The sequence below is a fragment of the Melanerpes formicivorus genome, unplaced genomic scaffold, assembly GCF_026170545.1.
Source record: "Melanerpes formicivorus ecotype bairdi unplaced genomic scaffold, bMelFor1.0.p_v2 SCAF_12, whole genome shotgun sequence".
NCBI classification, from domain to species: Eukaryota; Metazoa; Chordata; class Aves; order Piciformes; family Picidae; genus Melanerpes; species Melanerpes formicivorus.
Window position 1 is genome coordinate 1,051,678 of NW_027142364.1, and position 13,993 is coordinate 1,065,670.

Below are 13,993 nucleotides of genomic sequence, written 5' to 3' on the forward strand. Positions count from 1 at the left end.
GTGATTTCATCACCTTGGTGTCACAGGAGCCAGATGAAACCGAACCATCTGACAGTGTACAAAGCAACAGCAGACCATGGGAAGGCTTCATCACTTCACACCAATTTCATCACTTTAGGTAAGAGTTAATGGGCATAAATGAGGGGAAAAAAATTAACCCTGTGATCTGGAGCAGGCAAAATACAGCTAATGGACAACAGTTTGTTTTGGTGGGCACCAGTGGAGACTGCTTGAGCAAAACTGAAGCTCTAATGATGTACTTCAAACCTTCTGGTGTCCTTAGTGAGTGTCTTAAAAGGCTCCCAGACAGACTCAGAGGAAAAAAAGAGGTTAAAAGCATGACCACAACATCATCAAGGGTTTCACCTCATTCACTAGTCAAAGGCTAATCCAGCACAAGATGGGAAGGTGGAACTTTTAGATGGTCTTCTTGGGGGGGGGGGAGGATGAGGAGATGAATCTCTTCCCTAGTAAACACAGAACATCATCATCATCATCATAACCCATCATTAATTACCAGCCCAAAGGCTGAGAGCACATCCTCCTTGAACTCTGGATGGATCATACAGAAGCTCCAGTGGAGTCGTGGAGGGAAAGGCATCCTCAACCACATCCATCACAGAGGTCAGTGGATAAACACAGGGCTCACTCTGGGCCTCTAAGGCTGGCAGACTGCTTGTCCTCTACAAACACTGCAGTGAGGACAAGAGCCAAAAGGCAGATAATGAACACCAGGCTTGCCAAGCTCCCCAGGAGCCATCACGCTGCCTGGAGGTGGTCTGCTTGGTTTCTGACTCGGTGGTGCCCAATCCCCGCCATGCCTGACCAGCTTCCTCTCTGATGGGATGGCCCAGCAGACATGGTTCCATCCTGGTGCAGGTAAAAAGCCACTGTGTGGAAGGAGATGGGCATTCGGTGGGGGCTTGCAGTGGTTCCCACCACCCCCACCTCAACCAGTGCAGGAACTCTGCAGGAGATTGTGTGGCTCAGCCTCAAGCTCCAGCTGGATTTGGAGGAGGCTGTGACATCTTGATGTGAGGAGGCAGCAAGGAGACACATCAGAGCAGGGGTGTGTAGTTTGAGGTGTCACCTCTGCAGGCCACAGGACCTGAAAGATGAAGAGCAGACTGTGTGCAAAGATCCTTCCTGGTGTGTGGCAGGGAGCTCCCAGACATCGCAGTCAGGTGAAAATGCCAAGTGCTGCTGCCTGCCATGGCTGAGCATCACAAAGAGGGAGCATCAGCAAGAGGGAGTATCAGGAAGAGGAATCAGGAAGAGAGAGTGTCAGGAAGAGGGAACATCAGGAAGAGAGAGCATCAGCATCAGAAAGAGAGATCATCAGGAAGAGGCATCAGGCCAGACCTCAGGGTGAAGCACCTGGCCACTGCACCATCCTCTTCAGCGAGGCAGGATGAGCCAGAGAGAGCTCCCAATGGGCTCCCGAGGACAGCATTAAGCCACTGCAGGTGTTCCAAGGTCCAGCAGACCACAGGGAAGACAAAACAGAAGGATGCCCATCCCAAACTCCCGGATCTCCTGGGCAGGGTATCCGTGGGGGCCGTGGGGCTCTGCTGCAACATGCCCAGGCTGCTAGAGCAGGGCCTGGGGAACCATGTGGCGCTCGGATCTCACACATGGGAGGAGTTGGCCAACTTTGCCAGGTTCCAGAGCCGTCACTGCCAAAAGCCTGTGAGCAGCCACAGAAGGACCAACCCGGCTGTGCAGCCTCCCGTTCTGCCATGTTGCTGCTCAGGAGGCTTTTTATTCTCAGCCCTGAATTAGTGGAACATTTTTCTTCCCTACCCAAAAAAGAGAGGAAACAGAGCACGAAGCGCTGAGGAAGAATGAATAGGATCTGCAAAGCCCAGAGCAGCAGATTCAGAGAACATCCTATTTTTGTGCTCTCCCCTTTAATTCATCTGCCATGCCAACCACGACGTGCCTCAGCTGAATGAAGTCTCAAATAATCACATAATAGCAGAAAGTCATTTATTGGGAATCAGGCTCCTTCTCCTGGGGCTATAAATAGGCCCTGCTGTTCCACACAGGCTTTTGTCAGCAGGGGGATTAATTAGCAATTGACCCTCGGTTGGGATTTCTTTGCTACCTCTACATTTTCTTTCCCCCCCCCCCCCCCCCCCATCTTCTGGAGGCTTAATGAGGTCCTACCCAGTGGCTTGGAGAAGCTCTTCCTCCCAGTCAGCCAATTTATCTCTGGGTTTCTCAACAAGGACAAGGTCCAGCAGAGGGCTACCAGGATGATTAGGGGACTGGAGCACTGCCTGGTGAGGAGAGGCTGAGGGACCTGGGGCTCCTTAGTCTGGTGAAGAGAAGACTTAGAAGGGATTTAATCAATGTTTATAAATATCTGAGAAGTGGGGGTCAGGAGGGAGGGGACAGGCTCTGCTCACTTGCTCCCTGGGATAGGACAAGGAGCAATGGATGTAAGCTGCAGCCCAGGAGGTTCCACCTCAACACAAAGGGGAACTTCTTCACTGTGAGGGTTACAGAGCACTGGAGCAGGCTGCCCAGAGAGGTTGTGGAGTCTCCTTCTCTGGAGACTTTCAAGGCCCTATCTGGATGTGTTTCTGTGTGACCTGTGCAGGATTCTATGCTCCTGCTCTTGCAGGGGCGGGGTTGGACTGGATGATCTCTTTGGGTCCCTTCCAACCCCTAACACCACACCCTGTGATCCTGGTTGCGTTCCTCTGTGACCTGTGCTGGATTCTATGCTCCTGCTCTTGCAGGGGTGGGGTTGGACTGGATGATCTCTTTGGGTCCCTTCCAACCCCTAACACCACACCTTGTGATCCTGGATGCGTTCCTCCATGACCTGTGCTGGATTCTATGCTCCTGCTCTTGCTGGGGGGGGTTGGAGTGGATGATCTCGCAGTAGTGTCCTCCCTACTCTAGTCATGAGGTCTGTGGTGACAGGTTGGACTCGATGATCTTTGAGGTCTCTTCCAACCTTAGTGATACTGAATACTGAACCCCTAACACCCTGAGATCCTGGATGCGTTCCTCCGTGACCTGTGCTGGATTCTATGCTCCTGCTCTTGCAGGGGGGGAGTTGGACTGGATGATCTCTTTGGGTCCCTTCCAACCCCTGCCATCCTGTGATCAGCTGTGGCATTTTATCCCGAGGTCACACAGCACACAGAGAGCCAGGGTGGAACTGAGTTTATTACAAAGAGGTGGTGTTAGAAGACGACGGTGTTACAGGTGACCCCAAACATGCTGTTCAGTTTTGCCATTAATGCCCAAATCCCCCCGACAGGAACATGGAGAAAGCACACTTCTGAGTTGTAGGTTGTTTTTTTTTGTTCTGTACATTTAAGCTTCCTAATTTTTTATTATTATTATTTTTTTCTCTGTACATTTAAGCTTTCTAATAAATAAGTTCAATAAATAGGGGGGGGGCGGGGGGGGAAATCCTGCAGGTTAAGAAGCTGCAACACGTGGGAACAGAAGCTGCTTTAGCAGGAACAACAACAACAACCACCCCCCACCACCCCCAAAAAAAATCCCCAAACAAACAAACAATCACCACACCCCCCCCTAAAAAATAAGAATCTCACTCAACTAGAGCTATTTGTTAACCAATCACTGGGAGGGGGGAAAAAAAACCCAGGAAGTAAAACATCACTGGTTTATACTCTTTACTATGAAGACTGTGAGGAACACACACAAAGAGCTGTTAAAAATCACCCTTAGGATCACACAGAAGTCCGTTTTGCACAGCGAAGGCATCGTTTAGAGCATGCTTCCCTCCCTGGGGCGGGGGGGAGGGGGGAGTTGTGTTAGCACACACACCACTGATTTGTTTCTCAACCACTTATTTCTGAAGACATGGGAAAGGAACAACAACAAAAAAAAACCAAAACAACCAAAAACCAACCCAACAAACCAAAAAGCAAAAAGAAACCGTGAGCCCATGGACTGTTTCGTCTGTGCTCCGACCACCAGCTCTCCTCCGGCACAACGCTGCAGTTTGGCTCATCCCGGATACCCTCTTCCCACAGGTGGAGAAGGGCTGAGGTTTAGTCCCCGGATTGCAACAGCTCCATAAAGTCAGGAATCTATTTGTCACAGCACCCAGAAAAGGAAAAAATAATGAATCCCCCCAGTTATTTCCTATGTAATCCATTTCAGAATCAGGTTATCCCTCTGTAAAGAAGGCCAGGAGCGGATCCGGGCCGGCAGCGAAGGAAAGCGCGGGTCCCATGTCGCTCGTCTGAACGGCGAAGGTCGCTTCAGCGCACGCCTTTCTCCTTTTAACCCGCAGGAAGCTCCAGCCAGGCTCCTGTTGGTGCTGCAGCAGGACATTGGCCAGCCCTAGGGAAGGGCAGTTAGCACTCCCAGCAAGCCAGCTGGGTGCTCAGCCCCATCCCGGCTGCCCGGCACGGAAGGCAGGGTGGGACGATCAGAACCGCAACGCTCACCGAGGCAGCTCCACCTGCTCCTGGGGACCTGCTGATCGGTCTGCCAGGGGCTGGCTGAGGGGGGCCAGCTCCCCTGCAAGCCAAGCTGCCTCGAAGGGGGAGAGGGGGTGTTGGGAATCCAGATTTTTGGTTTTTTTTCCATGAACAAACCATTTGCACTCCAAAAGCGTAGATCATGCAGAGGGGGGTAAGCCTACCTTGCGTACGACACCGGCACTCCGAGCAGACTGAATCATCACTTGCTACCCAAACTACCAAACAACTACCAACACCGAGAAGAGGATGAGGAAAGGACAAAACTGCAGAGGTGAGATAACAGCAGCGTGACTTTGATCTCAACACCCATCACTAGCCCCGGGCCAGCCTCCTGCAGGCCTGGGCCTCAGCAGACGCTGCTTTGCCCTTAGGTTCTTTTGGATTTCCTATTTTTAAAGAGAAGATGATTTGAGGACTTTTTTTTTCTGCCCCCCTCCCCTCTTTTGAACGTGGGAGACTGAGCCATTAAAAGAGAAGCACTTGGATTGCTTTCTTCCTTCAGGGGATTGACTTCATTTTATTTTGCCTGACACCAGTCAGAAGGAAATGAGGATTGTTGTGAGGGAGAAGGGAAAGCTGCACTTTAACAGGTGATTTTTCCTTTTCCATTCAAATCCTTCCACTTGGCTGCCTTCAGCTTTCTCCAAGAGCAGAAGAGGAGGACTCGGAGAGTGGTTGGATTCTCCTCACACACCTGTAGCACTACAGCGTCCTGCCGGCTCGCCGCGGAGGGTTTCACCCAATGGCTCCCAAATCCGTGCTCACAAACTGTTATCTCCCTTCTGCTTTGACAAAGCACTGAGAGTCATCTCCTCATGAAGGGTTTCACCCAGTGGCTCCCAAATCCGTGCTCACAACCTGGTATCTCCATTCTGCTTTGACAAAACACTGAGAGTCATCTCCTCGCGGAGGGTTTCACCCAATGGCTCCCAAATCCGTGCTCTCAAACTGGTATCTCCCTTCTGCTCTGACAAAACACTGAGAGTCATCTCCTTATGGAGGGTTTCACCCAATGGCTCCCAAATCCATGCTCTCAAACTGGTATCTCCATTCTGCTCTGCCAAAACACTGAGAGTCATCTCCTCGTGGAGGGTTTCACCCAATGGCTCCCAAATCCATGCTCACAAACTGGTATCTCCATTCTGCTTATGCTCTGACAAAACATCGAGGGTCATCTCCTCGTGGAGGGTTTCACCCAACTGCTCCCAAATCCTTGCTCTCAAGACTGGTATCTCCCTTCTGCTTTGAGAAAACACTGAGAGTCATCTCCTCGTGGAGGGTTTCACCCAATGGCTCCCAAATCCATGCTCACAAACTGGTATCTCCCTTCTGCTTATACTCAGACAAAACACTGAGAGTCATCTCCTCGTGGAGGGTTTCACCCAATGGCTCCCAAATCCATGCTCACAAACTGGTATCTCCCTTCTGCTTATACTCAGACAAAACACTGAGAGTCACCTCCTCGCTGTGGAGGGTTTCACCCCACTGCTCCCAGAGTCCTTGCTCACAAACTGGTATCTCCATTCTGCTTATACTCTGACAAAATATTGAGGGTCATCTCCTCGCTTTTGGACTGCACGTTGTGTTCGCTCCTCCGGGACGACTTCCTGGTGGCCCTGGAAAGCTTCCTGCGGAAGGTGTCTCCTGCCAGGAAGTAAAGGATGGGGTCGACGCAGCTGTTGAGGCTGGCCAGGCCCCTCGTCACTTGGTAAGTGGCATAAACCTTATCGTTGAAGGCACACATTTGTGGAGTCTGAAAATCCACCCTGGCTCTTAGGTTTAAGGTCTTCATCACATGGAAGGGAAGGTAGGAGACAGCAAAGACCGTCAGCACGATAATCACCAGGTAAATCGACTTTCTCCTGAGGGGGGAATTGTCCAAATCCTTGTTGATCAGAGCCTTCACGATCAGCCCGTAGCAGCCGAGGATCAGGATGAAGGGGATGCAGAACATGAAGACGGTGGTGCACATGCTGTAGATGAAGTAACTTCTCAGGTAGTCGTCGGCGGTGGTGTCGTAGCAGGTGGTGGTTTTGTTTTTCCTTATCCCCGTCCCCGAGTAGAAGAGGATGGGAGAAATCACAGCCACCACCACCACCCACACCAGGGTGCTGATGTAGACGGCGTTCTTCTTCTTCAGCCTCCCCAGCGACTTCAAGGGGTGCACCACCCCCGTGTACCTGTGCACGCTGATGCACGTGAGGAACAGAATGCTGCCGTACAGGTTGACGTGGAAGATGAACCTCTGCAGCTTGCACATGATGTCTCCAAAGATCCAGTCCGTCTTATTGAAGTAGTAAAAGATGAGGGCAGGCAGAGTCAAGACGTACAGGAAGTCAGCCAGGGCCAAGTTGAACATGTAAACCGAGATGCCGCTCCACGGCCTCATGTGGAAGACAAACATCCAGATGGCCACGCTGTTGCCCAGAAACCCAGTGATGAAGACCAGAATGTAGACGGTGGGCAGGTAATAGAACTGGAAGCCAGTTTTGGTCAGGGAACACTTGGTGGTGGCGTTCCCCACAGACCAGCCGCTGCTGGAGAGCAGGTTGGGTTCAGTTCCATTCAAAGCAGCAGAGAAGAGGACTTCGGTCATGATCCTTCCCCCAGAGTCACATAGGTCTGAGGTGAACCAACCAAGTCTCTACAGGGCAAGGAACACATCTGGAAAAAAAAAATCACAAAAAACAACAAAAGAGAAAAAAAAAATAAAAAACCTATCTAGAAGGTAAGACCTGCCCAGCTTTTCCTCAGCGGGTCTCTAAGCAGCTCTGCTCGGCTGGGCGGTCCAGCCTGCGGTGCGGGGCTGGCCCCCTGCAGCACCGAGCCCCGGAGCCAGGGGACATCTCGGAGAGCGCTGCCTTCCGCCGCCACGGGGACACGGCAGAAGAGGGCAGGGCAGGCGGGAGGGCGGCGACAGAGGCAGTGGCATGGGCCGGACCGGCAGGGGAAGGGGCAGTGGGGCGAGGGAAGGAGCAACGCGGCGAGCGAAGGGGCAGCGGGAAGAGCGAAGGGGCAGCGGGGCCAGCCGCGCTCCTCAGGCACTGCCGCCTCGGCCCCGCCGCGGCTGCCGGTTCCGTCCCACACCCCGTTCGCCGCCGTTTTCCTCCGCTCGTCCGCCCTCTCGCTTCTCTCCGTCTCCCTCAGTCCGTCGTTTCCCTGAGGTCCCCTCCGCCCGGCCGGCTCCTCCTGTCTCGGCTCAGCCCGCTCGGTTCCTCCAGGGTTACCTCATACCTCTCAGCTCGGCTCCGCTCCCCGGGGCTCTCCCCGCACCCCTCAGCCCGCCTGGACGCCCTGCCCTTCGCCTGCCTGGTTCCCGAAGTCACCTAGCCCGCCCGGCCCCGAACCTCTCAGCACCCCCCCCCGGTCTTCAAGTCACCTCCGCCCGGACGGTCCCGATCCCTTCAGCACCCCCAGTTCTCCAAGGCACCTCCGCCCGCCCGGCCCCGATCCCTTCAGCACGCCCGGTTCTCCCAGTCACCTCCGCATGCCCGGTCCCGATCCCTTCAGCACCCCCGGTTCTTCCAGTCACCTCCGCCCTCCAGGTTCTCCAAGTCACCTTCTCCCGGCCCCGCTCCCCGCCGCGCCCCAGCCCGGCTCCCAGCAGCTCCGGAGCCGCCCCCACCTGCCCTCCTCAGCCCGCCGCTCTCGCCTCTCCTCGCCGCCGGCAGCGTCCGCCCGGCGGGGGACGGCGTCCCGCCTGCAGCCGCCCCGGCTCCCATCGCCGGCCAGGGCAGGGCAGGGCGGCCCGGGAAGGGGTTTGAGGATTGGGGGCAGCGCCCCTACGGTCGCCCCTCCATAGCTGGCCGGCCGCCGCGGGCAGAGCGGCCGCGGCCCCTCTGAAGCGAGAGGCAGCGCGGCGGCCCCGGGCGGACTGAGGGCGGGCGGGACGAGGCGGGACTCGGGCCCAGGGGCGAGCCGCCCGCCCCCCGCACCGCCCTCGCTGGCGGGCGGCGCTCGGTGCGCAGCGCTCCCCGCCCGCGGCACATGGCGGCGAGGCCGGGCTGGTGGCTGCGGGCGGCGACGCGGTGCCGGCGACCACCGTGCTCCCTCCTCCTAGCCTGGCACACCCTGTGCTCCCCGGCGACAGCCGCCAACCTCTGAACCCCACCCGGATAACCCCACCGGGGCCACCCCATCCGAGCCTCTGCCAGCCCTGTGCAGCGATGGAGGGGTGGGGGGCACGGAGCAAGCCGATCCCCTCCCTGCAGCGCGGTGCCAGGTGCTCCCGAGCTGCTGGGATGATTTTGCCTTCACCCGGCGCTTTGGAATCTCTTCCACCACCCATCTGAAGCCACCAAAGCTGTTTGCTGCTGCCGATGGCCCGGCGCAGCGGAGCAGGCTCTGCTGACCCCCTGCGCTTTAGCGTTACACGTTTGACGCTGGAGCCGGGGCTGAGTTGTGGGGTTTTGGGTTGGTTTTTCTTGGTGGGGATTTTTCGGCTTAGCAAATCCCCAGTCTGCTGGTTTCAACCATTTCTCCCCGGCTGGCATCTCGGGCTGGGCGGTGAGTGAGACGTGAGGCAGTCAGCGCCGCTCCCGGCGCGAAGCTGCGCTCTAGACGGAGGGTTATTAGCACCTCATGAATATGCATTCATTTTTCAAACTTTTGAGGCTGTCTAAATTATAAAAAACTACTTTGTCGGGAAAGCTTAATTGGGAAATCAGCTGCATATTGTAGGAACATGCAAGTGGATGCAGATGGAGCTGCCAGCCTGGTTCCTCTTCTGGGGCAAGTCACACCGACTACCACTTCGAAGCAACAGCTTAAATTTTGTAAATATGCAAGAAGAAAAGGTCTTAAATATGAAGTTGTGGGGTCGGCGGTGGTTTTTTTTTTCTTTTTTCCTTTTTCGTCCTCACCCCCTCGCCCCCCACCCCCCACCCCCCCCCCAGCTGCCTGTTCGCTGCTTTGAAGACCCGATTATAATACAAATTGAACGTGGAGAGAAAGGAGAGAGACCAAAGCAGCACCTGTAAGGTCTGTGCAGGGAGCCAGCCGGGTTTCCAGAGACGTTTCAGTGGTGCCCTCTAAGGATTTTGGAGTCTAGAGGGAAAAAATATTCCTTAGCCTCAGCGTTCCCACAGCAGAAAACACCCAGCCCACAGACCAGACGTGCGGTGAACGCTGCCCAAATACCAACCCCACCGTGCTGCCTTCTGCAAAAGCCATCTTGCTCCCGGTAGAATCAGCTCCGTGGCCCAAAACAGAGGTTATTTTAATGCAGCGCTTGGATTACTGTCTAAAAAACAAACAAACAAGAATAAGACTAAACACCCCCCACGGTGATCCAAGAAGCCTTTTTAGTTCGTTTCCCCTCCCCGTTTATAATGGTTGTTTCGCTCGCGATTTTCCTCAGTCCCACTGCTCACACGTAGCTTCTCCTGGCAGCTTCCTTCAGTTGCCTGTCTTGAGCAAATTTTGAGTCATGCCGAAGCAGCAGCAGCAGCAGATACCATCAGTAAATATGCTCTCTGCCCTGCAGCCTGTTTGCCTCGGTTACCTAAGCAGCGCCGTCGATCCCAGCCGCGGAGACGAAAGGTCGCAGCAGGAATTCCGGGAGCCCATGGCTGCCCCCCGCGGGGGGGAAGGAGCCACTTCTTCAGGCTTTGTGCCTGCTGCCTGGGTCAGGCTGAGGTGTGGACAGGCTGCAGACACTTCACAGCCGTCTCTGAAACAGTCCAGAGTGAGTTGTGTTCATTAGTGTGGGACTGGGAGAAGAATGAGATCCAGAGGGATCCATCCAGAGGGACCTGAGCAAGCTCAAGAAGTGAGGCAGTGGGAATCTCATGAGCTTCAAGTGCAAGGTCCTGAGCATGGACTGGAATCCTCAGCATCCATCCAGGCTGGATGAAGGGCCTGTTTCACACCTTACCTCACTTGGCTGTTGGCTGACCTATTATCGGCTTCTGGGGACCTTCATTCCCCTGTTCACTCAGAAATATTTTAGGTCAAATAGTGCTTTATTGCACTGTGTTTTCTTTCTCCAGTCTCTGCAGTTTCCTCTCTTCCTTTCTCAGTTGCCGCATCCCTTCCCAGCACCTCTTCCACAGTCTGCAGGCTTTCCATGGTGAGCCTGGAGAGTGCAAAGGTGCTGGGGGGTGCAAAGCTGGTGATGTGCTGGCACCGAGTGCTCCCAACCCAGAGCCAGCCCTGTCCTGGGCTGATCCCCTCCAGAGTGGGCAGCAGGGGCAGGGAGGGCATTCTGCCCCTCTGCTGAGAACTCCATCCCCTGCAGTGCTGGGGCAGCTCTGGAGTCTTCAGTACAGACCGAGACTTGGTGGAGCAGGGCCAGAGGAGGCTACAGCAATGCTGGCAGGGCTGGAAGCCCTCTGCTGTGAGGCCAGGCTGAGAGAGTTGGGCTTGTTCAGCCTGGAGAAGAGAAGGCTGCAGGAAGACCTTCTGGTGGCCTTTCAGGACTTGTAGGAGCTGATAAGAAAGGTGGGGAGAGACCTGTGAGCAGGGCCTGTTGTGACAGGTGGTTTGGACTGAAAAGAAGGCGATTCAGACTGGAGAGAAGGCAGGGCAGAGGTGTGTGGATGCCTGCACCCCTCACTCCTCACCTGCTTTCGTGGCACCTTGGACCAGCCAAGGGAACCTGCCCACCTCAGCGGGCCCTGCACAGCCCTGGCTGCTTCACCCCTGTGGCTTCACCAGCAGCGTGCCCCTGCCAGCGCTGGGAACGGCACAGGCTGGTTTCAGCGGCTCCTGCCTTCTGACTGTAGTGCTTCAGCTGCAGAGGAAGGTCCAGGCACGGACAGGAGGTTTATTTTTTGTTCAGCAGCCATGCTGTTAGATGCCTTCATAGACAGCCAGCAAATGAGTGCCTTCCTGCTTGCAAGGCTGAGCTGTTCTTATTTTGGAGCACCACCATCAAGCATGTTGCATTAGCACCTTCTCCTCCAGAGCTCCAGCATATGCCTTGGAGCTGACTGGGTTTGTCTGGTAAAGCTGAATTCCTTCCAGCTTTGCCTTTTAATGCACTTTTTTCCCCCCTCTTTTCTGCAAAATCTGGGCTTTTCTGCCACTGATTTCCATTAAACTGAATGTTTTGTTCTGTTAACAGCTGATTTCACTCGCAGGGATGATGATATATCCCTAATGAGAGGAGAAAGCGTGCTGCTGGGGGGTGGTGGGGGTGGGGGGGAGCAAGTGGAAATTCCCAGTCAGCCCAATTAGTGCTGAGCTGTGGCAGAGTGTGGGTGTGCAGAGGGAACGGCCGGGACAGAAATCCAGCTGCTCCTACCTGTTGGCTTCGGTTATCAGGCAAGACCTGGGAGGCAGATGTCAGTCTTTCAGGTTGTGCTGGGGGCCCAGATGGGCTGCAGGCTGAGAGGTTGCTGGAAGGGACCCTCAGAAGCATAGAAGAATGGGTTGGAAGGGACCTTAAAGATCATCACAGGATCCCAGGCTCACAGAATGTTAGGGTTTGGAAGGGACCTTAAACATCATCAGAGGATCACAGAATCTAAGAGGTTGAAAGGGACCTTAAAGATCATCATAGGAGCTGGAAGGGACCTTAAAGATCATCATAGGGGCTGGGAGGGACCTTAAAGATCATCACAGGGGCTGGAAGGGACCTTAAAGATCATCATAGGATCCCAGGATGTTAGGGGTTGGAAGGGACCTTAATGATCATCACAGTATCAGAGGATGTTAGGGGTTGGAAGGGACCTTAGAGATCATCACAGGATCACAGCGTCTAAGAGGTTGAAAGGGACCTTAAAAATCAGCATAAGAGCTGGAAGGGACCTTAAAGATCACCATAGGAGCTGGAAGGGACCTTAAAGATCATCCCAGGTTGTTAGGGCTTGGAAGAGACCTTAAAGATCATCACAGAATCACAGGCTCACAGGATGTTAGGGGTTGGAAAGGACCTTAAAGATCATCATAGGGGCTGGAAGGGACCTTAAAGATCATCACAGGATCCCAGGCTCACAGAATGTTAGGGGTTGGAAGGGATCTCTGAAGATCAAGTCCAACCCTGCTGCCAGAGCAGGACTGTAGCACAGTTCACACAGGAGTGCATCCAGATGAGTCTTGGAAGTCTCCAGAGAAGGATTTAGAGTGGATTTAGATCAGAGGGTAGTTTTAGACTGGATGTTAGGAAGAAATTCTTTACAGTGAGGGTGAGGAGACACCGGAGCAAGTTGCCCAGGGGGGTTGTGGAGGTGTTCAAGGTGAGGTTAGAGAGGCCTTGAGCAACCTGAGCTGGTGGGAGGTGTCCCTGCCCGTGGATGATCTTTGAGCTGCCTTCCAACCCAACCCATTCTGTGGCTCTCTGACCATTCCATATATCCACACAGACCTGTATCAGGCACTCTGCATCTCCCCTGAGGCATGCTGCAGGAAGGGCTGAGCAGAGAGCTGGGAGCTGCTCTCAACCCTCCACTGCAGGACATCTTCTGTGCTCCAAAACCTGCTCATTTCACACCACCTGATTTCTGCTGACCTGCCTGATGGCTTCTGGGGAGCTTCATTCCCCTTTTCATTAGGAAATATTTCAGGTCAAATAATGCCTTATTGCACTGTGGGGGAGGATTTGTTTTGCCTCCAGCCTCTGCAGCTTCATACCTTCCTTTTTCAGTTGTCACATCTCTTCCCAGCAGCCCTTCCACAGTCTGCAGACTTTCCATGGCCAGCCTGGAACACTCATCTATTTGATTTAAAAACACTGGTGCCTGCAAGCATTTCAACCACTACCCATCTCTGAGGCTCTAAGAGGTTTCTCTGATGGACTTCCAGCAGCCACCTGCACGGGGGTGAGGAGATCTGAGGCTTAAAGGGCTTGAGCAAACACCTATTTGTGCACAAAAAATGACCCCAAAGCTCAGCCTTGCCTGTCTAAAACCAGCTCACACCAGACAGCCAGGGCTGGATACCCCAGGGCTGGTGTCCTTCCATCCACATTCCAGTGGGAAATGCCCTGAGTTGTGGGGGAATCTAGCTGGGGAATGCCAGGGTGAGCAGAGAGGGAGGTGGAAAGTTGCTTTTGTGCCATGAGCACTTTCTGCCACCTGCAGAGTGGAGGTGTTGGAAGTTGGAAGCCAGGTGCCAGACCAAAAAATGTCTCTAATGGGAAAGCAAAGCAGGAAGGTGTGTGGAGATGCCCACCCAGAAGGTGCCCAGTGGTCCCTTCTCCCCCTTGTGATGGACTGGTGAGGGAGCTTCTGGCCCTGCCCCAGCCCCAGGGGTCCCACAGCACAGGCAGTGGCTGCAGGAAGCAGCTGGGGAGTGGGGAGGGGGCAAGGAGAGGTGTGGGGAGCAGGGCACCCTGAGCCCAGCGTGGCAGCCCTACTATCCTGACCCCATCACAGCAGCCCTGGCACCCCCCATTCTGGCACAGCAACCCTGTCATGGCAGCCCTGGCACCCCACTCCTGGCACCTCAACCCTGACACAGCAATCCTGGGCACAGCTGCTCTGGCATCCTGGCCCTGGCACAGGAGCCCTGGCACCCGAGCCCAGCACATATAATTGTGGCACCCTGACTCCAGCACAGCAGCTCTGGCACCC

The 13,993-nt window shown here is 54.6% G+C and overlaps 1 protein-coding gene across 2 annotated transcripts; it reads right to left on the reverse strand.

The window, feature by feature from the left end:
- Positions 1 to 3,165: 3,165 nt before the first annotated feature.
- Positions 3,166 to 8,348, reverse strand: P2RY1 (purinergic receptor P2Y1). Of its 2 annotated transcripts, none has more exons than XM_068144884.1 (2): positions 8,104 to 8,348; positions 3,166 to 7,142 (listed from the first exon to the last, which is right to left on the reverse strand). In XM_068144884.1, the coding sequence occupies exon 2, from the start codon at positions 7,072 to 7,074 to the stop codon at positions 5,983 to 5,985; it is 1,092 nt and encodes a 363-aa protein (XP_068000985.1). In that variant the 5' UTR covers positions 7,075 to 7,142; positions 8,104 to 8,348; the 3' UTR covers positions 3,166 to 5,982. The 2 variants fall into 2 exon arrangements, with proteins under 2 accessions (XP_068000985.1, XP_068000986.1); XM_068144885.1 differs by lacking the exon at positions 8,104 to 8,348 and adding an exon at positions 7,960 to 7,981.
- Positions 8,349 to 13,993: the final 5,645 nt, after the last annotated feature.

Bases quoted from the DNA above. Each gene is read 5' to 3' on its own strand.
- P2RY1 (XM_068144884.1), bottom strand. From the start codon at position 7,074: ATGACCGAAGTCCTCTTCTCTGCTGCTTTGAATGGAACTGAACCCAAC.